This window comes from Lycorma delicatula, chromosome 13 (assembly GCF_047948215.1).
Source record: "Lycorma delicatula isolate Av1 chromosome 13, ASM4794821v1, whole genome shotgun sequence".
Taxonomy (NCBI): Eukaryota; Metazoa; Arthropoda; class Insecta; order Hemiptera; family Fulgoridae; genus Lycorma; species Lycorma delicatula.
In genome coordinates, this window is record NC_134467.1 from 50,738,109 (window position 1) to 50,764,124 (window position 26,016).

The 26,016-nt window shown below is 34.6% G+C and overlaps 1 protein-coding gene across 13 annotated transcripts in view; it reads left to right on the forward strand.

The window, feature by feature from the left end:
- The window catches only part of LOC142333639 (uncharacterized), a 61,841-nt gene extending 37,244 nt beyond the window's left edge, over window positions 1–24,597 (forward strand). For all 13 annotated transcript variants that reach the window (XM_075380991.1, XM_075380994.1, XM_075380995.1 and 10 more), the window contains 3 exons: window positions 13,567–13,624; window positions 16,734–16,806; window positions 21,645–24,597. In XM_075380991.1, coding sequence (XP_075237106.1) covers window positions 13,567–13,624; window positions 16,734–16,806; window positions 21,645–22,911 — 1,398 coding nt within the window. In that variant the 3' untranslated portion in view covers window positions 22,912–24,597. The remainder of the gene's footprint in view (window positions 1–13,566; window positions 13,625–16,733; window positions 16,807–21,644) is intronic.
- Window positions 24,598–26,016: the final 1,419 nt, after the last annotated feature.

Below are 26,016 nucleotides of genomic sequence, written 5' to 3' on the forward strand. Positions count from 1 at the left end.
TCTTGCGATAAAAATTACATATTTTATAATAGAATAATCGTTAAAAATATCTTAAGATTTGAACGATCTTTTAATCGTATATTTCGGTAATTTGCGAATTAACATAATTATTATTTTTATTTCGGTTAATGTTGCTTTTTTATACACCTGATGATAAACAAGTACTTATTATAATTAAAAATACGACTGTCATTTTTTCCGATTGTACTGTTAAATATTCTGAAGCGAGAGTGATTAACGGGGGAACTGTTCAGCTGAAGGCTTTCAGATTTTTCTTGAGTGGAGTTTCTTATATTGCTGCGCTCACGGAAGAAGTGTTCTGTCGATTTGAAACCCGATTGTTTATCGTTTGTCGTGTTTATACCGTTCGATGGATTGAAATGAAATTCAAAAGTTAAAAAAGAAAAATCAAATACCGAACAAGAACGCTGTTTTTTTTTTTCTATTTCTATTTATAATTTAAGACTTAATAATTCAATATATTTAATTCACCATCCAGTTTGTTACCGGCACTGTCATCTTGTCTGCCTTATTATAATATGATAATGAAATTTAGTAAATATAAATATATAATATTAATTTTTATATAAACGTCAATAATATTGTAGAAACATATTCATCCTCATGTTGTTGTAATACCGTTGTATTTCATTAAATCGTGTTAGAATCGTTTAGTAAACGGTTAATATTGTTTCGTTAACGATTTATATTCGTTTAGTTAAATTTTTTTATTATAAGCGCCAGGCATGTTGTAACCCTTTTTTTAATTACGTTTTTTTTGTCTTCAGTCATCTGACTAGTTTGATGCGACTCTCCAAGATTCCCTATCGAGTGCTAGTCGTTTCGTTTCGGTATACCCCCTACATCCTACATCCCTAAAAATTTGTTTTACGTATTCCAAACGTGGCCTGCCTACACAATTTTTTCCTTCTACCTGTCCTTCCAATTATAAGCGACCATTCCAGGATGCCTTAGTACGTGGCCTATAAGTCTGTCTCTTCTTTTAACTATATTTCTCCAAATGCTTCTTTCTTCATCTATTTGCCGCAACACCTCTTCATTTGTCACTTTATCCACCCTTCTGATTTTTAACGTTCTCCTATAGCACCGCATTTCAAAAGCTTCTAATCTTTTCTTCTCGGATACTCCGATCGTCCAAGTTTCGCTTCCGTATAAAGCTACGCTGCAAACGTTTACTTTCAAAAATCTTTTCCTGACGTTTAAATTAATTTTTGATGTAAACAAATTATATCTCTGACTGAAGGCTCGTTTCGCCTGTGCTATTCGGCATTTTATATCGCTCCTGCTTCGTCCTTTAGTAATTCTACTTCCCAAATAACAAAATTCTTCTACCTCTGTCATCTTTTCTCCTCCTATTTTTACATTCAGCGGTCCATCTTCGTTATTTCTACTACATTTCATTACTTTTGTTTTGTTCTTGTTTATTTTCACGCGATAGTTCTTGCGTAGGACTTCATCCGTGCCGTTCATTGTTTCTTGTAAATCCTTTTTACTCTCGGCTAGAATTACTATATCATCAGCAAATCGTATCGTCTTTATCTTTTCACCTTGTACTGTTACTCCGAATCTAAATTGTTCTTTAACATCATTAACTGCTAGTTCCATGTAAAGATTAAAAAGTAACGGGGATAGGGAACATCCTTGTCGGACTCCCTTTCTTATGTTCTTCAATTATTACTGTTGCTGTTTGGTTCCTGTAAATGTTAGCAATTGTTCTTGTATCTCTGTATTTGAACCCTAATTTTTTAAAATAACTTTACGTTTTTATATAACCCAAAAATTTCTGGGGGCAAATTTTCTGTTTTTAATATAATACTTAATTTTTATATAATTAATATCTAATTTGTATATTTATGTACGCATCATATTATAGTATTGAATTGAAAATTATCTTCAATGGAGATTGTTTTTTAAAAAATGTGTCGTAACTGTGATAAAAATTGAACGAAACATTTTTCTTTTGATAAGGAATAATTTTTATCCGCACAATTAATTGAACACACTTTTTTCAACCTTTTTATCCAGCAGAAAATAATACGGTAACTGAAATCCAGCGATCGTAGACTTTCAGGTTATATCATTTTTAAAACATCATACTTTAATATCTTTGTCTCTGGGACCGCAGTAGGCTATCCGCTTCGTCGGAACAAAGCGTAATTATTTGATCTGTTTATCTCCGTGTAGATCTTTGAAATTAATCTCAAATAAAGTATAAATAAGCGATTGCTCTTTACGCCTGTTGAAAAATAACAACGTAAAGACGGTTGAGACTACAGCGGGTGGACTTTTCAAGGTCATTAGTCTGGATTCCAGAAGGAAACTTGACGTAATGCAGGATTACTAGCCGTTGCAAAAAAAGTCACAACGCACGGAATAGAATCGACGTATAATTTTGTTTATAGGTATACGGTTACTCAGAAATATATATTATACTTTCCCGTACCGTTTTACATCTGCAAATTTTCAATTATTAAAAATATCAACCTAATCTGGAGTCGAGGTAAACCGTTTTTGAAATTGCAAATTAAAAGATTTTCTTCAATTCGGATCTGAACTTCGGCGGATCAGTAACGATATAAATTATAAGTAATTTTTTTTTATACGCATATTTAATAACTTTTTATCAGATTTACAAATTTTAGTGATTTTGTTTTTATTTGTAATGAGATTTTCTGTGGAAGTCCTTAATCCTTGTCGCCTTTGTAATCGACAAATAATTAACAAGAAAATACAAATAAATATACGCGATCATCTCGTGAACAAAAAACCTCCTTAGATTTTTACTCGATTTAATAAAAGTCGCAACTGATATTCTGTCCAGTACATTTAATTAATTTATTAATCTTCATCGAGCGACATGTCTACGGTTTAAATGTACATTTCATTTACGACAAACGTTCTATGCGGCTGTGGCCGCAACGATAAAAAAAATCCACCGACTTATTACTATTTTTGTTGACGATCGATTTAACAAGATCACCGTTTACCAGGTAGATACGCACCGGGTTCGTGGAGATGTTGGACGCGTAAGATGTTTTTGGAAGCGACTAATTTACCGACGGCCACGATATACTACCGATCGGAGTATCCCCTATGGCGTGTAGTATTACGGTTTGATTTTTATCGGGGCGAGTTAGATTTTGGGTTACAGTGCGACTCACTCCGTGATTTCGTCATCTGTTTTGTAAGACGACTACCGGCTTCACTCGACGGTTCACGATGATCATTCCAGATCGCTTGTAATCCATTACTCTCAGGCGGCTTCTCGGATACATTTTCACATACTGTTACTTGGTCGTTCGTACTCGTAATTCCGCTGTACTTAGAGGAAGCGGCAGAGTCAGAGTGTCTGTTTACGACGATCGGCCGGGCTGAGCGTCGAATTAGCCGAACTTAATAGGTTATGTTGCGCTATTAGCAACATAATAGGGTTAGCTAGTCGTGTTACCCCGGTCGTTCGTTATTTACACCCTAGCGGGCTATTATAAGTACTATTTAATACTCGCCGCCTGCAAGACCGGATTAAACACAAATAATGTTCCTTACGACGTTCACAATTCAACTAATACGTAGAAAACAGGCGCTCAAAGAAACATAATCACGTCATGCAAACGCGATTGCTTTTTCCATAAATTTTGTTATTTTTCTAAACGATTATATATAACTACTTACAAATTTTTTTTTATATTTAAAATAATTAGCGACAACCTTGACAAGTCTCCCGGCCGTAACCGCTGGACTGATTTACCAATTTTATTTTGAAACGAAAGCTTCGACCGCTAGATAAATCATAAATGATCGCTTGACACCCTCCACCCGCCGTAGTTGAGAAATATCACGAAAACAGTATCTCGCTGTACATTTTCATCGTTCTTTACAATACGATCGGTCTCAATATGGACTCGAAATAAAATAAATCGATAAATATAAAATTAAAAAAAGCCTGTAAAGAGTTGTAGACTTTTCCGTCACGCGGCTAAAGCCCCGTTCCGGTGAAGTACTACAAGTAGGGTTGTTTCTGATGCACGGCTTACATACAGTACTTAATTAAAAATATTTATCGTTTTATTTAAACGTAATATTTTTTCGTTTATTTAATTCGACGATTCTAATTAAAGCGCGCACGCACTACTTCATTCGCGCGGGTATAGCGGTACTGGCGGCGACGGTCGACACTAACTAAACTAAATTTCACAACTAACGTAGAACAAATTTCGCTTGTAAGGTCGACAGACCGGTGTAGCCGCGGGGCTTAACGCACCAGATACCGAGTCGACCGGCGATCAGTTCGAGACCCGGCCAGACCGAGTTACATTTTTACACTTTACCTGTTATTCGTTTACTTAATTCTGTCTCTCACCTGTGACGTCACAACATAGCAGTAATTTACAGCGTTTTTTTGTTTTAGGAATTTTTGGTTTGGGTGCGATTTTGAAAAAATTTTTTGCAAATATTGTTACTTTTTAATCGTTAACAAATAAGAAAAATACGACCGTAATTAGGCGAATTCTCGAGATACTGAGGGTGATCTTGTTCTACAGCCTCACCCCTTGACCTTTTAAGTTAAAAATTTATTAGCATCAACGCCTCGCATACAGAAGTAATCCGATCGAGTTTGGTCAAAATCGGTTCGGCAGTTCTGAAAATATCGGGTGATATATAGTGCGACGCCGAACACGCACGCTTACATAAGAACATTAAGATCCGGAAAATTTCCATCCGGTTTTAGGTGTCAAAACGTAAAGATCCTGTGAAAATCGCATATGCCGAAATCGGACCGATTAAAATATTTTCCCTTCTACAGTTATAGCGCTATCAAGACGAGATAGTAAAAAGTTAATTCTGAAAAAAAAAATTGTTTCACGTTCATCAGCCCGTTAGTACTACAACGAGGGAGGGATGCACAGTATAAGATGACAAGACGGTTTATAACCTATCGGGAAAAAGCATAACCAACCGATCAGAATGGTCCTCAGTTTTCATATATCGGTTACACGAGTCTCAAGAATATTGTAAAATAATTGTTTTATAAAAACAGTCCATTTTAAACTACGTTCTCAGCGGAGTAAGTTTAACCCGCCGGGTTGGTCACCTCTAGATCAACCCGGCTGATGTCAACCTATTCGGAAGTCGAGAGTTCCAGCGTTCGATTCCTAGTAAAGGCGGTTACTTTTATACGGATTTGAATACTACATCGTGGATACCGGTGTTCTTTGGTAGTTGGGTTTCAATTAACCACACGTATCAGAAACGGTCGAACTGAGACTGTACAAGACTACACTTCATTTACACTCGTAGGTATCATCCTCTGAAGTAATACCTGAACGGTGATTCCCGGAGGCTAAACAGAAAAAAAAGAAGTAGAATAAGTTGTCTCTGCTAAGTCCTCCCGCGGCCTTAGATAGCATCCGGGAAAACTTGTTCGAGAAACCTTTTATCCGAAGCTACAGAAGAGACCGAGTCATCCTAACTGGGAGGATTAGATACACTAGCTTTACCCACGCCCATCTATTCGGCTTTCGTCAGCGAAACTGTGAGCCGCGCAATGTAAAACGGTCCGTACATCACTTGCTCGTAGATTGCCCGATCTTCGGATATATTCGACAAAAATTAGATCCGGGTTCAGATGTGAAGCGGTTAGTAAATCGCAAGGAATGCGTAAAAAGACTTGCGGTTTCTCTCTGATAGCGGAATGAAGAACGTAATTTAGCGGTTTTGCTTACTTTGTGTAATTTAGTTTGCGTTTATCGTTTCTTGTTTCTGGTGTTTACCGTTTATTATTTACGATGATGTAGTTACATTTAAGTCTCTAACGACTATAAATAAAACTATTAAAAAAAAAAAAAATAAAAAAATAAAATTTATATTTTTAATGAAAATAAAAAAAAATTACTTATTTTTTTATAATTAAATTTTTAATTATAAATAATTTTATTTTACGGTCCATTAACTTTATTATTATTGGTTTGTAGTGTGTGACAGTTAAAAGTTCCAGTAATTAATTGTTACACATAAATATATATAAATGTTTTTATTACGCGTGTTTTTTTTTTTGTTTTTAATTGTTTTGAACTTTCAGTGAAATTTTAGAATTTTCAGTAAAAGGTATGTAATTTAAAAATATCATATTGAATTTTATTAGATATTTTAAAAGTATTTTATTTAATCGAAGTTTAATGTTATTAAAAAACTTATTACTATTAATGTTGACAAATAGTTTTATTTTATTGTATCTAAAAAAAATTATATCGAATCGGTTTTCAAAATATTTTTTTTGATTGATGAAAATCGATATAAAGAACTTAAATTAGAAATTTAATTCTAGAAATTGATACTAACGAATCGGGATTTTCCGCTAGCGATCGGTACATTTCGACGCCTTCCTTTTGGTTATAAGTCATTGTTTTATGAAGAAAAATAATCGCATAAATAAATTAAAAAAAATGAAAAAAGTTTTTAAAACACTACTCTTAAATTAAACACACTAAAAGGTAAAAAATAATTTTAAAGGGTATCTCACAATGGAATTGGCAACAAGGTTTGACGGTGATATGTAAGATTATATGAAGGTTATAGCTTGAAATTAAAGTGGCGTGCCGCCGGCACACCACTCTTTAGGCCATTCATCACGCGTATGAAAAAGTTGGCAAAAACATCAAATTTTTAATTTGATGTTATGACTTTCACATAATCTTAAATATCACCGTCAAATCCATTGTCGTAGACCGTCCTAAAATATTATTACACTTGAAAATATTATCATCCGACGGGTACCGCCTAGAGCGGGGGTTATAGTATGGAGAGGCCGAAAAGATTTTTCAGAGCGCTAGGACAAACCGTTTCGAAAAACCGTTTTAGGAAATGCAATTTCCTAAATGCGTTACGATAACAAAATACTTCCCTAACTTGTCTATTTCGAAGTTAGAATCGGTAATTTCTCCTTTCGGTTCTTCTGGTGATATCAACATACAAAATGCCACTCGCCTAACCGTCAGTAAATGAATCGTTAAACTTGTGCGCTTTTACCAAGAAAATAACGTTTGTAGACGCTTCAGTACAGTTCTTTTTGATTTATGCGTTACGTCAATATCTCGCAAACGCAAAGAGGGCCGTAAACTTTTACTGCCGTTTTCAATATCGTACTTGTGCGAATCACCATTTTCTACAATGAAAATCTAAACGGAGGAATGGACTGATACATCTTGAAGATGACTTCCGGTTCGGATGTCAACTGTAAGGCTACGTGTTGACAAACAGGAATCACAGCTGACGTCGACGGGATAGGTTTTCTGCACAGGAGCTCTGTGATTGTAGCTTATATTTTGGTATTTTTCGTTGTTACTGGTTTTGATTTCTTAAGTTTTTTGTTTGAGAATTTACGTTTGCGTTAGGTCGTTTTAGTTTTTAGTTTAGTCGTTCTGCTTTGTCGGTTTAGAATAATTTTCTTTTTTGCAATTTTGAACTGAGCCTAGCGTCGCTAGGGACTTCTTTATACAGCTGTAAGTCTGTTTACATACGCTTATTTACATTTATACGAGAAAACTTTACTGTTGTCATCGTAGCCGGCCCGCATCGGTCCAAGGAGATGGCCCCACCAGAAGATTCGCCCTTATGCATATCAGTTCCACGCGTGTTGCAGGTACGAGATCACCCGGTCTGCTTTTCTGGATCTTCGGGGCGTTCCGATCAGATTTTACGGCGTTCTGTAGAGTACGTGTCCAGGCGGATGCGGACGAAGCGCTTAGTTCATCTCTTCGGTTTGACATCAGCGCAGCCATCTAAAGGCGATACCGCCGGGTCCACCGACCGCCACACCGTTGTAGTTAACGGAAGATCTATGCGGACTTCCTCCGCTCCGTAAAGCGTGCGGTGTCGCCAGGGGAGACGGGAGTTTTATCCGCAAGGCAGGATCAGGGAGAAGACTTGCATCTCCGGGTGCGCGCTGACGGTGGTGTTGGAGAAGAACTCGGCAGAGAGGTTGTGGAGAAGGTCGAGGGCACCGCTGCGGTATTAACCGAGAAGGGCGGCAGGAGAACTCGTGTCGTTGTCGAGTACTTAGACGTACTTACAACGAGGGATGAGTTCACGAAGGAGCTTCGTAAGGTCGTCGAGGAGTCGGTGAGCGTGGAAATTACGTCTATGCTGCCGGCCTACGGGTCAACACAGGCGGTCGCTTTGACCGTACGTCTCTTCTTACGGAGAAATTACTATCGGACGGGCGGATCCGCATCGGCCGGGTGGCCTGCCGGGTGACTCGACGTGCCTCAGATGACCTTTGCTTTCGGTGTTGGGGTACGGGACATAGGGCTAAGTTTTTTGTCGGTCCAGACCGAAGCGGTCGTTGTTTTGCCTGCGGTATGGCCGGCCGCGCGAGCAGGGACTGCACACAGGAACCTCGCATGTCGTGTAGATCGCACGGACATGCACCCGGAGGTCGAGGATGTTAGGTCGCCCGACTTTCATCGTTTGAGGCACGGGCAAGGAAGACCAGTCCCGGCCGTCTGGGCGGGGCCTTGTGCTCTTCCGAGGTAGTTGAGGCGATGGCACCCCTTGGAGCCGAGCTTATACTCGGTCGCGAATCCGGCTCCAAGGGGCGTGGAAAACGACGGAGGAAAAGAAGCGGTATTTTAAAAATTATATTACGTATTTTGTCAATCGGACGTCTGGTACAGATAGAACGGTATTCCACCTTTGTCTTTCTCTATCTCGATACGATAACGATAAGTCTACCGTGCCGGTGTAGCGGGTAACTCGCCGTCGCAAATGAGAATTTTAATATCTGATTTACGAAGTCTGAGGTTGAAATCCCGCAAAGGTCGGTTGCTTTTATACGGATTTAAATACTAGACAGTGGATATCAATATACTTCGGCGGTCGAGATTCAATTAATCGTACGACTTAGGAACGGTCGGCTTGAATCTGTACAAGACTACACCTCGTTTGTTTAATGTACATATTTTCCTCATCTCATTTTGAGCTGTTGAGGGGGGATACTGTTAACTAGTTGAACAGATTGCAAGATGTACGTTAGGAAATAAAAAATAAACGATAATAATAATAATATTATTATTATTATTATCATTTATTTTAAAATCCTAGGAGCAAAATATACCCGAGACGGTTGCAGACTACAATCGGTCAAAACAACAGAAAAGTATTCAGACATCGAAATCGACATTAAGAAAAGACGAACGAAATTCTTTGGTCGTCTCAATAACTACCAGAAAATCGATCGACAAAAAGGGTAATAGAATATGTAAGCTCGCTCAAGAACTCAACACCTTGGACGGACAAACTTCGAAAGGACCTAAAAAACGCCAACATAAGTCCAACAGACGTTTTAGGACGAGACACCTTCAGATACGAAGTAAACAAACGGGAAGTTACATAAGAGCAACCGAAACAAAAACAGTATAGACCAAAGCGTAAACAAGCTTTCTCGGAAAGAATGAAAACTTATTGGAGCGACAAGAAGAACCGAAAGGAAAGTCGAGTTATTCGCTTAACGTCTTCCGTTAGCGGGAGAATTCGAAAATTATAAATAATAGTAATATTATTTTTTAAAGTTTAAATATTTTTATCGGTTTCATTTAAAAAATTTTAAATACAAAGGTAAACTAAAGAAATTAAAAAATTTAAACGGTAAATTAATTATAACACGTGTAATTTATTCAGAAAAATGATAAAATTTATATGTTTTAACGGCAATAAAAAAAGTTATTTATTTATAATTAAATTTATATTTCTTAATGGCAACAAAATATATTATTTATTTATAATTAAATTTTCAATTATAAATAATTCTATTATACGGTCTATCGATTTTATTATTACTTTTTTTTATCGTACGATAATAAATGATTATCGAGATAATTTTAAATAATACAAATATAAATATATATATTTTATAATTTTTTAATTTTTTTGTTTCAGTAAATTTTTGAATTTCTGCTAAAAGCCGTGTAATTTCAAAATACGATATACCGGTATAATTCATAAGATGTTTCAAAATTATAAAATGAAATAACGTTTTATTATATTAAAAAAACGTTCTACCGTGATTGTTTTCAAGCAGTTTAACTTTGTTATACGTTAAAGAAAAAATTATCTCAAATCGACCATTCTAAATCAAGCTATTTAATTTTAAAGATAAAATTCTACTTGTAAAAATGTTAGGTATTGAAAATTTTCGTACGTGTTTTTCGATAGTTAATTAAATGAAAAATATTATTTAAATAATTTTTAACGATCGATATCTTCAGACTTACGTAAAAAAAAATTCATCGTTAAAATAAAAACGGGTAACTAAAACAGGAAATAAAACGTAATTGTAATATAGAAAACTTCATTTAAAATTAGAAGCCGGTTGATGTTTTTCAATTTTCGAAGAAAAACAAGATAAAAACGCTCATAAAAATGTAAAGATTACGTTTAATTTTCCGTCTGCCTCCTCAAATTAATATTATTTGTTCAATTAAACCGAACTAGAACCAACTCTATTTCTTGCTCGGCGAATACAGCCGGTACAGCGGTATTGAGGGTGAAAGAAAGGTAAAATGAGGTATCGGTGTTTCGCAAAACATTACCTTTTAGAGTCTAAATAGTCCATCTAGAAAAAAAACATGTATGTGTGTATGTATATGCGTATATATATATATATATATAAGTAAGTTTATATATATATATAAACTTACATGTCGCACTTCTTTCGACTTTATTTCTCAGGATCGACTGAACCGTTTATTTATCAAATTCGGCTCGATTATTTCTATATATGGAGCTCGATTGCGTTATTTACTTCCTTGTACGAAATAAAGGAAGTATTGTCATAGCGAAAAATTTCGGTTTTCATATTTCAACGGAAATATACATTTTGACCGTCCCTGAATCCATTTTGACTACTTACGGCGTAGCTCGAAAACGATTAGCCCTATTATTTTGAAATTTTGGATTTAGGACTGTCGTAACATCTAGTCGTGCACCTCCCCTTTTGATCGCAATCGACTGGACCAAAAGCGTCCGAGTGATATGCGGTTTAACGGCGATGGAGGAAAACGCGCTAAATCGACACCGATATGGAGACGGAGATTTATTTGCAATAAGACATATTTATAAGCCGATTTAGACACGGTCTAATTATACCGTTGGAAATTTAAAAATAGTCGCATCGATTAATCGAACCGTTTTAGCTCCAGAACAAATTGTACCTTTACGATCGAATTAGTAAATTGTTTAACGGAACAAAGAGCTGTTGGAGGAAAGATATTCTGAGGTAGAGGAAATTATTATTACCGAAAACGTAAAAAATTGTGAACAAAGTGGAAGGTTTGGGGGGGGGAAATGAAACCGATCAGAGATTCGATTGAACAACCTTGTTATTGACAGAAAGAAGAGCTAAAACTTTGTAAAAAAAGAGAGGAGAAAAGTTATCCGATTCGGTTTTATAAGAGGAGTAAGGAATCGATGATGATTTAACAGAAGGCGATAAAATGATTTTAATTTTATAACGCTGAAAGATTTATACAAAAATTGATAAAATACCTTTAAGTTACTGTTTGGTAAGGAGAATTACGTCTGTACATCGGTACAAAAATTAAAATAAGACCGATAATAAATAACGGTACCGTTTCGGTCTTTGATCCGGAGGGCCGGAATTCGAATCCCGGTCGGGCATGGCGTTCTTCATCTGTTAGAAAAATTCCATTTCCTGAAGCTTATATGAGATACCTCATCTTACCTTGAGATACCTTCAAGAAAAAAAAAAAGATTTTAAAAAGAGTACAATGTTTACCGCATCGCGCAGGAGCAGATAAACGTATACTGAAGTACGAGTCGATAATAAAAAATATTTTCTCCTATGAGAACACAAAATTTTCTCACTAACAACGCACTGAGCTTAGTTCGTTTTGTTACGGCTACGGCAGTAGAATATCGCATCGGAGCGATAGTAAGATTTTGGTCTAGTTCATTCCTGCAATATGTAGGGGAATAGGCTGGCAAAATAGAATATTATTTGATAACATTCTCGAACGATTTTTAATCTTTTTAAGACGTATAATTAATCCGAAAAACTTTAGAAAAGAAGCTAGATTTATTTGAAATCGGCTCTAATACGAGGTATGCGAGAAAAGTTATGAGACTGACTTTTTACTTACCAAAGCTTTTATTTTTTTCAAACATTATCCCTTTCAAAGTAGTTCCCTTTGGCAGCTATACACCGGCGGAGTGGTTGTTCCCACTCTTGGTAGCAGCGCTGGAAGGCTTCAACCGGTCGGTCAGTCTTTTGAATGTTCTCCGGAGTTCCAAAATGACGTCCTTTTAAGACGCGTTTCAATTTCGGGAAAACGCAAAAGTCACAAGGACTCAAATCGGGTGAATAAGGGGGTTCAGGAACCGTAGGAATGCGTTTTGAGGTCAAACATTCCGTGATGGAAATAGCCGTGTAACACGTGGCATTGTCACGAAGAAGCATCCAGTTGTCTGCAACGTTTGCTCTCACGCGAATCGCTCTTTTCCTGAGCCTTTCAAGGACACCTTTGTAAAACACTCGGTTGACGGTTTGACCTGGAGGAACAGATTCTTTACGCACGATACTCCTACCGTCAAAAACCAAATCGGCAACGTTTTGATCTTCGATCTGCTCATTCGAACGAGGAGATGACCGAGTGTGCTACTCTTCGCTTTGCCGCTTTGTTTCAGGATCGTACTCGGATATCCAGGATTCATCACCTGCGGTCACACGATTGAAGAATTCTTGGTCGTTTTCGATCCTCTCAAGAAGGTCAACGCACGGGTTTCTTCGATCGTCCTTCTGTTCTGCTGTGAGGTTTTTCGGCACCGATTTCGCACAAACCTTTCGCGTGTCCCAATCGTGTGTCAAAATTTGATGTACGGTGAAAGCATTTAAATTTAACCGTTCACTCATCATCCTTATTGTTAAACGACGGTCTGATCTCACAAGAACCCTCACACGCTTAACGTTTTCGTCATATTTAAACTGAAAGGTCTCCCTGAGCGAGGTTGATCTTCAACGTGTTCTCAACCTTCCAAAAATGATTTGTGCCGGCGGAAAAGTTGCGCTCTTGATAAGCGATGTTCCCCGTAGGTCTGTTTCAACTTTTCAAAGGTCCACTCGTGGATTCCCTGAGTTTTACACGAAACTTAACCGCACTTAATTCCGATGCTCCATTTTCGTAACGGACAACAAAAACACAACTTGACTGATGGCGCTGTCAAAAATAATGAGTTGGCTGAACGGAGTTTAAACTCGTACTGAGCACGTGGAAGGGATGAACAAACCGGTCTACCGTAGACCGGTAGACACAGCGTTACCATATCGCTCGCAGTGTTACCAATCTATTACTTTTCTCACACACCTCGTATACTGTTTAATATTCTGAATATATTTGTTCCGATTACTTGAATAAATGGAATTTCAGTTAAGTCTCAGGGCGGTAGATTTTTACACCCGTTGCATATATAGAGGAAATTTTCAGGTGATGAATTAATTGTTTTGCAATTAATAATTATAATTTTTTCTTTCAGATGAATTTACCGGCTCTGGCTTTATTGATTTTTATGTTAAGTCTTAATCGCAAACACGGTGAGTCAGTAATTTTAGTTTTTATTTTTTCTACCTATCTTTTGAGAAAAAATTTGAGATACGGGACAGACCATAAGGACCATGTCTCCCTGCCCTCTTAACCGATAATAATAATAATTAAATAACATCGGTCTTATATAAAGAATTCCGATTGCACTAACCGGTCTGAAAATATCATTAAAAAACAAGCCGACATACATACCGTAAATCCGAAATTTTTTACCGCTAAGATTGTGTTTTTGGTTAAAGGGGCTCATGAGATATCAAGATCTGTGAATACCCGAAGTGCCAAATTTTACTGGATTAGTATAATACTTCTGCGGCTAAGCCGCGCCACTTGTGACAGCAGGATCACGGTGAGTGGCGTGTGAATGATATAGAATTACAAACGTTTTCAGAATGTCGCCTTTGGAGAAAAAAAATAAAATCTGCCGTAATTTGGAAACATAATCGAAAAATAATTAATACTCAACAATAATCGCTGCGTATTCAGATACATTCAATTTAAACGTTCTTTAATCGCGACTAATTTTAAAGTTAACGCTTACGAGACGCAGACATGTGAAATTTTTATTCCTTTTGAATTGTTCTTTCTTTTTCCTATTTAACCTCCGGGAATTACCGTTCAGGTATTACTTCAGAGGATGAATGAGGATATGTACGAGTGTAAATGAAGCGTATTCTTGTACAGTCCCGGTTCGACTATTCCTGAGATGTGCGGTTAATTGAAACCCGACCGCCAAAGAACACCGGTATCCACGATCTAGTATTCAAATTCGTGTACAACTAATTGACTTTACTAGGACCTGAATGTTGGAACTCTCGACTTCCGAATCGGCTGATTTGAGAAGACGCATTCACCGCTAGACCGACCCGACGGGTTAGATTAATATTATCTACGATTTCGTTTGAAATAAAAAACAAAATTATTATTTATAACGGTTGATTTTGAGTTCGTAATTTCTTGTTTGTAATTTATTATTTACATCGTAACAATAGGCTTACGCCCTCTTAAGTTACTAGATGATAAATGATTTTTGTAGCGTGTGATACGCCAGACCGGGAATCGAATTCGGGGACCATCCGGATAACAGGCCGAGACGCTACCGCTTAACAAAAAATGTTTTCGTTCCGTTTAAAACTTCAATATTTTTTCGTATTTTGATTTGTTAAAGAGAATATTTTATTTTATCAGAAATTTAACGCGATAAATGTATTAAACTAAATCTACTACAAATTCGTCTGTCGACTCGATTATTTTTTGGGTATCTTAAAGATCGCTTACGATTCAGTTCTGGGACCCGTTTTTCTTTTAATATTTGAAGTCAAAAATACATAAATCTACCGTTTTCATAATATCGGTATACAGATTATCGCAGAAGTTTCTATATTTAAAAAACTTACCTGTAACAGTGGAGGACAAGAACTGAAATATTCTTTCAGAACAACGGTAGATATGTAGAACATATATAAATAAAATTGGTTTTCATAAAAAGCACGTTTATTTTTCTATTTATGGAAACTTACGGTAGACTCTGGTAGTCGCATTTTATTATTGAAATATAAACGACGGAGAAATTATTTTTTAGCTGTATCTCGAGTAGTAAAGCGTTTACCTGCATATATGTGTATGAAGATTTCTGTTATTATAAACAGAGGATACGAAAAATTAACAAAATCCTCCTGAACCGTTCTGTATTATATGCAGAATGACTCGCCGATAAGCGGAAAGAATTTCAGGTTGTTTTTACAAGTGAAGATAAAGAAAAAAAAAATTAAATAAACGTGGATCTGAAACGCCTCGTTTTCGAGGTGTAGTTGTGAAAAATTTCGTCATGATTTTAACCTAAGGATCGTAAAACGAAACCGTACTGAAATTCTTGCGACTTAAATTAAGGGTTTAGTATTTTTTTGGCCTGAAAATTTAAGAAAAAAAAACGCTTAAAATAATTGCGATGCAGTATTTTTCTGCTATACGTCAGCGTTTAATTGTTAATAAAAGATTAGTTTCTTAAATTTACGTTCGGCTAACGATTCTTATATAAATTTTCTCATAGCTGAATTCTATACAAAAGGATTTTTTTTTTACTAGAAATTAAACAAAGTTATTGCGGATAAGACCTAATTATGTTGTATTTAATAATCATTTTGTCACGAATTACTAGAGATAAGTTCTGGGATCTGATTTATCCGATTTTTCAGGTCAAAAACCTGAAATGTACGAAAGTATAAAAGGTATCCCTTAATTTAAATTCAAAGAATTTCAGTACGGCTTCATTTTATACTTTAAGCAGAAATTAAGGCGATAATTTCGCAAGCCGTAACTAGTAAAAGAAGAGTTTCCGGACTCTTATTTATATTGTCGCTACATTCCGCGTTTACTATCAGGAAGCGGGACTTAACCGGTTGATGTCGGGAGTATTGCGGTCCGCATACGCGCCTGTACGCACATTCATCCCTCACCAAGACACCCGACCGCACAACTCTCCCAGCGCAGCGGCGCTGCTGCCCCGTCGTTTGCAGGCGCCTATAAAAGACCGGCGCCAGCACAGGGAAAGCATCCCGACGCCGACCTCGACCAGGAGAGGGAGAAGAAAGAAGACCAAGACGAAGGAAGAAGAAGTTCCCCGGCCGGTCCAGCGTGCTAGCCGCCGGTCGCGGATGCTACCCTCCCGCCCTTGCTCGCCTGGATCGAAGCGCCCGGCCGGTCCGGCACGAAGCTCGCTAGCGCCGGGAGGCTTAGCTGCGAAGAAGCAGCCGGACGCCGAACCGACACTGCGGGGCTCTGAGGGCCACCGCTGCGGCGGGAACCCGACAGCTGCTGAAGGAATGATCGGTCCGATTTCGACGGACGAGCCGCAACTCCCCGAGTACAGCCGAGCGGACATCGTCGAAGACCGGCTTTCGATCCCAACAGCCCTTCTCAGGACTACCTCGAAAACCCACAAACGGCTCTTATCCGGGCTATCGCTCCGCAAAGATCGAAATACAAAAACCAAATCTAGTTTTATTTCGTTTAAAATGTTTTTTTTTTTTACTTTTTATTTTAAATTAAATAGTTTTAATTTTAAATTATAGTTAAAAAAATAATATTTTTTTTTATTTTAAGATCCTGCAATCGATAAAGATTTTCAGCAAATCGAACGTGAAGCCGTGCACGAACTTAGTTCATATCTTCCGTCGTAAGTAGACATCCTGTTCAAAAATCAAGTAATTAAAAAAATAATAATAATAAAAAACAAAGTCGACGTCAGTATTTACTAAATTATATTAAACGATTCAAATATATCAAAAAAATTAAATAGGTCTTTTTGCAACTACGTTGTAGCGTACCGAACGGTAAAGCTACGTTTAGAAATAACAATTATGTCCGGAATAATAAATTAGTTAAATAAATACTTTACTCGAATACTTCGATCGGATTTATATTATACAGTTTTAACGTAATAAAGGAATCCTTAAATAATATTTCAACCGTTAAAAATAGACAAATGAAATTTATTAAACGCATCTACTTCAAAACGGAACTTTTTTGAGGTGCGAGATCACATCTCCAACATATTAAAAAGAAAAAAAGCGTTAATGTAACGTTCTTTTGAGCGCGTTGAAAAAGAAATAGACTAAAACATCGCGCACTGATAAAAATATCTTCAACCTATGCGGCCGTTATTTGGCGTGAAAACGATCTATTTTTTTGTAAGACTACCAAAGCGGAAAACTCCTACGCAGTAGAAGAACAACTAAAAAATGTCTGCGGTGACATATCTGTTTAATAGGAGTCGATAAAAATAACACTGATGTACAAACATCGGCCTACGACATCTTCAAACTACTCGGTTGCTACTTAATGTTTTTTAAAAGTCGCCCGAGTAATTACAGTACACCCGAGTAATGGTGTGTCGTAATTAAAATAGATTATTTTTTTTACATATTAACATTAAAAAAAGTAATTTTATGTAGATGGATTTTAATAGAAGATTTTTCCAAAAATTACTTTTTTAGCGTTTCACTCTTGAAAAATTATTTAAGAGGTAAACCTTTACCGATCGATAAGCGAAACCGATTTCGTATAAATCGACACGTTACTTCGTCTTCCGAGAAAGGACTTTTTTTGCTTCTGTCGCCATCTTAATATAAATAAAAGTCGTATGTACGTATGTTTTTCCGCATCTTTTCCTAATCTACAGAACCGATTTCTACCAAATTCGTGAAAATTACAGCTTACTACGCGAGCAAAAATACTGCCGGACTTATTAGACATTCCTTCCGCAACCGCTGCAATGATGGTGCGGCGTGAAATCCTTATGTTATAAAAGATAAAAATTTTAGAACGTTTGGGAATATTGTAGAATATTTGCAGACGTTGTTACATTTTCCCTAAATTTGTAAAAATTTATTTAAATGTTTTGTACATTTGCACGTACTCGCACACAAACTACGGCTGTTTATAGCGTCTTTCTCGATGCTGACGGCAGGATTAATTAATCAAATCAAATAATAAGATTAAATTAAAACGTACGTATTTTTTTCATTAGATATTGTTTGAAAGTTTAAAATAATTCTTCTTTCTTCAAATTACTCGCGTTTACATTCAAACCGTACAATTTTAGGGTAATAAACAGGCTAGATTTGAACAACGAGGAATGCAAAAGAGATTTTTTACGTTTTTTGTGGAAAGTTAGCGATAAGTTTTGTAAAAATCAAATGGACGGGTCTATGATAAAATTTTAACTCCGAGCAACGTCGGGTATATAAGCTAATTTTTTAATAAACTGCCGAACCGTTTGATTAATCTTCTCTCGTATTTATGTACAAAGATATTTGTTTTTACGAGTTATAGAATAATATTTAGCTGACAAATACGATATAAGCCGTGCGCACCTGTTAATTGCTTATTTTCTTAGAATTCTGTTATATCCTAGAATTATTATTATTACTTGAAGCGTTTGTCTGGTAATAGAATCTTATCCGGTCTTTTTATTGAACTTGCACGGTTAGTTTGTATGCTTAACGTTGTATATAAATTTTATTATTTAATATCCGTTACGAGTTTAATAGTTACGCGACAAAATAAATAGAATTTATTTTTAAAAAGTATTTTGTTAAATCAAGAATTTAACCGATATAAATTTATTTAAAATACGATAAAGATATTTTATTATTTTGTCGACGAATTTCCAGTTATGATACCGGTAATGATATGTCGTTGAAAAGCTCTCGATGAGGGCTTATTACTGCGGTTAAGAAAAAGTCCAAAAACCAAATTTGCTTGGATTTTGGGCTTTTTTTGGATGCTTTTGGTCCGGTCGATAGCGATCAAAAGAGGAGGTGCACAACTAGATGTTACAAAGTTCTAAATCCAAAATTTCAACGTACTACGTCTAATCGTTTTTTATTTATCTACATACGTACGTGCAGACGTTACGTCGAAAATAGTCAAAATGGATTCGGAAATGGCCAAAATGGATATTTCCGTTGAAATATGAAAACCGAAATTTTCCGCCGCCACAATACTTCCTTTACTTCGTACAAGAAAGTAAAAAAGCGCAAATTTTCTCAATTCCGATCAACATGTATGTAAATACGAGTATATGTTCAAAACAATGTCCGATACGCCAACAGAACTGTGAATTATTTTGTAGTAATTTTTATTTTATATTTATTGTACTTACCTTAGCGCTATTGTATGCGTTTATATTTTACATAATTAATATAAACTTTAAAAAGTCGATGTTTTATTTTTAGTTTGTTTTTGTAATTAAAATTTATTTCATATCGACGTGTCTATATAACAGTAATCTTAAGTTGCCATCAGAATAAAATATTTATTAATTTAATGTTTAGCAAATGCGGTATATTTAACCGTGTTAATAAAGCGGTTGTGATATAAGTTTTATAGATATGAGGATTTTCCAGAACCAAATTTAAATAAAATTAAAATTAAAATGGGAAATGGATACTTAAACGAAATTCGTAGTTCTGAAAAGGTTACATCTAATGCGAATTCGAACAAATAAACGATAAAAAATATAAAAATAAAATTGATGATAAATTTATTTTAAATGTACCTCAGAATACTGAGGACCATAAACCTCAAAATCGTAAAAAGCTTTTTTCCTCGAGAAATATATATATATATATATAGTATGTATAAATATTCGGAATGATTCACGAAGAATATAATTAACTTTCAGGGCGTATTCTACTAGTAAAAATAAAAAGTTCGTAAAAATATAAATTAGAAACGTTTCGTTATCAAGTATCGGCTGGGGAAAAATTTTGCCCCGATTCCAGACCAAAATTAAGGAGTAAATTAGTCATTTTTATATGAAATCTGCCTTGAAAAATAAAAAAATATATATATCTCAAGAACTGTTTTTTAGAAGGTTTTAAAAGAGATAAAAAGAGAGGTAAAAAATAAAAATTGGGGTTGAAAACAGACTATCGTACGTTTGGCGTAAACAACCTTCTTAAATCTGTGAAAAATCAAAACTTGTACGGAATTTGATTCTGTGTAAAACGATGCGATTAAAATCCACAGAAACTATCTATAAATGCACGATACTATTCAAAACGTAAACGTATTGTTTATAATAAACTTCGAAATTCTTTAATTACTGTCGATTTAAACAACGTTTTACCAGCGATAAAATTCTCGACAAGTTTTGTTTGAAACGTTTACGTGTTTATTACTTTTTTTTTTTGAGGTGGAGGAACTCCGTTTACGGGCGCCGAAGCATTGTCGGACTCGCTAACAGGTTCCGCAAGCTGTTACAGAAAACGCGTATGTATTCTTGCGCACTACCGACTAACCTCCACCCTGGGGATTCCACCTCCTGGGAAACCGCTAATAAAGCATTACTTCAGGAGGGGGGTAAACGCCCACACACACATTCGGTCTCCACCTGCAAACATCATCCGTACCAAACCTCTACAAGAATAGCTAAAGAGAAAATCATTCAGCAAAATAGAACACCTAAGGTACTAAGACGTACCACACGCGTTTATACATTCATACAATCAAGCCGACACAAGACAAGTGCACCACAATCAAGAATACATGGCCGCAGGACATAATTTATCCACCAAAGTACACTCAAAAGTTAATTAAATTTCCATAATCTCACCCAGAGTACATAACACAGACACACACACACAAAACTCAAGTACTTACCACTTACCCACGCGACCGTCAGCCATAATCATTAAAAACGTGAGCAACGCCCTCAGGCACCGAGAGTGGAGTGTCTACGGCCTCACCACACCAAAGCGACCCCCCTCATGTTCGAGAGGGCCCCCAAGGCACTCAGCCGCAGACTTGTCCGACCCGGCATCCTCCAACGCCTCATTCCCTTGCAGGCAGCGCCAACGCTCGCCGTCTTCTACGAGTTTTTTCTGTGTTACTGAGTTCTTTTAAAACTTTTCTATTATAATTTGCGATAATAGTCCACCGCTTCACACCCTAAGCATTATCTGCTAAAAATCCTCAGGTCTGAATACGTCCACCCGACCCGTTGCATTCAGCATGCACCTCCGTGAATCTTGGAACCTCGTACAGCAGAAAAAGACACGGTACGGAGTTTCCTCCAGATCGCAGGCCGGACAGCGGTCTGAATGGTCAACACTTTTATTACCTGCTTAACAAACATAAAGAAGTGTGTTTTTCTATCCCGACGTTTTCTTTTACCCCAAATTTACCGAAAATGATTAAAAAACAGTTGCGGGAATTATTTCGTTCAGTATTTCTGATTTCATATAAAAACTTTAAATTTACACCTTAATTTGCGTTCGGCATTTATCGTCTGCCTTTTAACCGAAGACGAAGAAATTAAATTAAATTTTTCGCCGGTCTAGCGAAACGAAAGAAGCGTTCCCAGACTTATTTTAATAAGAACTTCCCTCTTTATCGTCACTAGTAAAAGATGTCCTGAAATTTTGTTACATTTTTCGTGGATCGCTTTGTATTTACTTTAATAGAAAAATTTAATTTTAATTTTGTTTTTTTTTGTTTTCTTTACAGATTACTGGTAAATATTTCTAACGTCGATCTAAAGGAGATATCGCATTTATTTTACGGAATCATTAATAACGTCAAAAACAAAACCTTAGAGAACCGAGGAATCAAAAATAATACGATAAAAGAGGAAATTACTTCTGATTCTCCGTATATTACTGCAGAATCTTTACTCGATCGCTTCTTTTTAAATCAAACGACGACGAAATTACGTAATCGTAACATCAGTAACGATTCGAAGTCGAATATAAGTTTACCAGAATCAGATTTAGATGAAATTAAAGGGAGAAATGCAGATTTTAAGAAGATTCATATTCCTGATGTACTTAAATCTAATATCGGGGAACGTAAAAATAAAACCGATGATGAATTTAGCTCGAATAAAACTGAAAATGCCGATATAAAACTACTTAACCGTCAGATGTTTGGAATTTATTGCCTGTCAAAATTTTCTCATATACCATCTCTAAGAAGAATGTTTATCGAGATATGCGATGACGATGATGATAATAATGTTAATAATGATGATGATGATGATGACGGTACATTTACCAAAACGGGAATAAAAGATTCTACTTCCTTCTCCGATTTAGAAACCGCTACTGAACCTTACGACGGTGATTATACGCTAGAACCGTTTAACACTACATATTATCCGTTTAAACCTACAAGATATCATCCCGTTAAAACTACAAGATATTATCCGTTTAAACCTACAAGATATTATCCGTTTAAACCTACAAGATATCATCCCGTTAAAAGTACAAGACATTATCCGTTTAAACCTACAAGACATTATCCGTTTAAAACTACAAGACATTATCCGTTTAAAACTACAAGATATTATCCGTTTAAAACTACAAGACATTATCCGTTTAAAACTACAAGATATTATCCGTTTAAAACTACAAGACATTATCCGTTTAAAACTACAAGATATCATCCGTTTGAAACTACAAGACATTATCCGTTTAAAACTACAAGATATCATCCGTTTGAAACTACAACATATCGACCGTTTAAAACTACAAGTCGTGAATATACAGATGCCGATTTCACCCTAAAACCTTCAGATAATTTCCCATATACTGAAAAACCAGAAGACGATTTGTTTCCTGAAGAACCGGAAACAAATTCCACGGAAAGAGTAAAATTTAAATACGGATATCTAAACGTAATATTTAATCCGTCATTGTATATCGGCTATCCTGATAAGATGTACGATGATGTCCGACTCGAACAAAAACCGAACAAATTAAATCACGTCGTTTGAACTTAATTAGTAATCGGGAAATCCAAAAAAAGGAATTTTTAATAAAATCTTTTCGTTTAACTCGGCCGGATATTTAAAAAAATTTAATACAGAAAGAAAGATCAGAAAAAACTTACGTATGTATCTGGAATTATTATTTTTAAAATTTACTAGGAAATATGTAAAAAATTTATTTAAGGTTTCTCTAGAAATGTAAAAGTACGGAATAATTATCTAAGTTTTTTAAAGAAATTTTATATTTTAAGATATCCGTTTTAAAAACAAAAGATTTGCCAAAATGTATTTTGTACAAACAAACGAAAACTATATTATCGTAAATTACCGGAAGATATATTTTCAATATAACCGACAAAAAATATATTTAAATGTTTAAGAAATATAAGATTTGAAAAAGAAAATTTTAACAACTATTAACAAATAAAATATCATGTGACCCGACAATATCATCACCGGTTTCTTTGTATTAGAAAATTAATTTCATGTTGATTTCTCTGTTAATTTATATTTGTGTAACGGATAAAATAACATTTTATAATAATAATTATTGTCAGTAATTAATTATTTGTTATTGGTATTTTTAAATGCGACCCAGAATCGAACCTCATAATAAAATTAGTAAATAGGTATTATTAATACGAATATATGGAAATTATAAATCCGATCGGGAACGGTTACACAAAAACTTATACGCGTGACAAATAAAAATGCGCCCTATAAATGGATCGCAAGTAATTAATTTAAATGAAGAATTATCAATTTAAGGAAAAATTTCATAAAATTAATAAAATCTTGCACGATAAGGTTTATTTAATTATTCGCGTTTATAAAAAATCGCCGGTTAAAAGAAATCAAATTATTTAATAACAAACTACAAATTTCTTTTGAACAAAAAAATTCACCAAGACGATGAAAATAATCACCGATTAATTTAATAGAAAGTAAGTATAGGAAAACGGTAAGAACCAACCGATTTAAATAACCTAGGTTTGGAGAACGGTAAAATTACCGCTACAGGATAGATTTAGAAAAAAAATAAACAACCTTTAAATCGACCCTAAAAGATATTTTGGAATTTAAATAATGAAATGTTCAAATCTGTAATTACGGATCTATTACGACGACGATAATGAAAAAAAAACAAATTTTCAACTACCGCTATACAAAACGTCAATAATTTAAAACGGTTAAATTTAAACTGTACTAGCTTTAAATTTATTCAAAATTTTATGCCGACATTGCTCACCATATCTAGACAAATTTTTGGCACGTTATTAAAGAATTTACGTCGATCCGTCCGGAGTTATACAGGCCGCTAACACACTTGCGTAAAATATATCTACTGGGAATTTCTACGACTGTTTTTTTTGTATTTCTTGGACTAAGAAAATCTTAAAACGTCGACGTTTGTAAAAATCCTGATACTCAATATTTTGGCCGATCGTTAAACGTTTCCTTGATAACTACGCTTTAGCAGAAATGTACCCCGGACAGTAATACTACAATTTTATCGGCTTTATTATTTCGTAAAATTTATTGTACTTTAATTATTACGGGTTTAACAAATATAAATCTGATAGATTTCAAGTTACATTTTTTTTTTAGGAATATTAATAATGAAATAAGTAATTACGAATCTGTTACTATAACAGTAACAAAAATATAATTATAGATTTTGTTTTTTTGATAAATAACAGAAAAAAATAAAATATAATGGAATAAAAATGTTTATTACTTTTATTATTCCCATTTTAATAACCGTAAATTAATGATACATATTTATGACATATTTTATCTACAACGGTTTTGTATATATGTATGTTTTTATTATTTGAAACTGTTCTAGAACACGTAATTAAGAAAAATAAATAACTACAGATCTCTGTTGTTATGAGAATTACTGTAATATATTACTGATGTATTAGAACATTTATTATAATTTGAAAACAATATAAGAATAAAAACTAACAGATAATTCTCTAATTAAATATCATCTCTTAATTTTATTTATATCATTTGTTTTATAATATTAAATAATTAGAAAAAAAACTATTTTCCATTTTTTTATAAAATAAAAGAAGATTTTATATAGGTATAATAAAAAAAAAAAAAAAAAAAAAATTGAATAAATGTTTTTATTACGATAAAAATTGTTAATTATATATTTGTTAATTTTTTAATAACTTACGAAAGGGGAGCGGTTATGATGTAACGTAGCGTTGGTTGTTACAGTAACGCGTGATGTCAGTTATTCTGATCGGTTGTACGATTCAGTTTCCGCGGTAACAATATTTCTTCAACCGATTAATTAATTTTATTATATTTCCTTTGGATATAGATAATTTGATTGTTTTTATTAACCGATTATACGATTGCATTTACTATTATTATTATTGCTACAGTACTCGTAAATCATTATCTTAATTTAATTAATTGTTTATCTAAATTTTTCCAACTTTTTAATAAGTACGTGCAAATATGTATTTCTAAATTAATACATTTTATTAACCGTTATGAATATTTTACCCGAAAAAAATGTAAATGTAAATTGTATGTAAATGATTTACATTACATACAATTTATTCGTTTTTTTTGTAGTAGAAATTCATTTATACATTAACATTCAATAATTATAATATGAAATAAAAATACATAATTTTTAATAAATATAATAATTATTAAAAAAAAAAATTAATAAATATTTTTAATTACGATTCTGATTAGTAAAAGAGGAAGATTCTGCGTTAGACGAAGTTGTGTGATTTGCAGATGATGTGTTTTGTTGGCGAGTTAAATCTCTTTCAACAAAATTTCCGAAAATGGTTTTTTCCATTTCATAAAAATTTCTTTTTTTAATAAGGCTGCTAAATCCAGCACGATCCATTTCCTCCATGGTTTTTTTGTGGTTTCCACCGTAATTTCGTCATTTTAAATCGAGTAAAAAATTAAATAAATAAATACATGTTTATTGTAGGTACAACCTAAAAGTAAAGATAATTTTTTTTTAAAAACGATGAACACAACGTGTTACTCTAGCGCACGTTTTTGTACTTTAATGAATAACGCTAATGAATTTTTTTATTTAAAAAAGAAATATTGTAGTTTAAT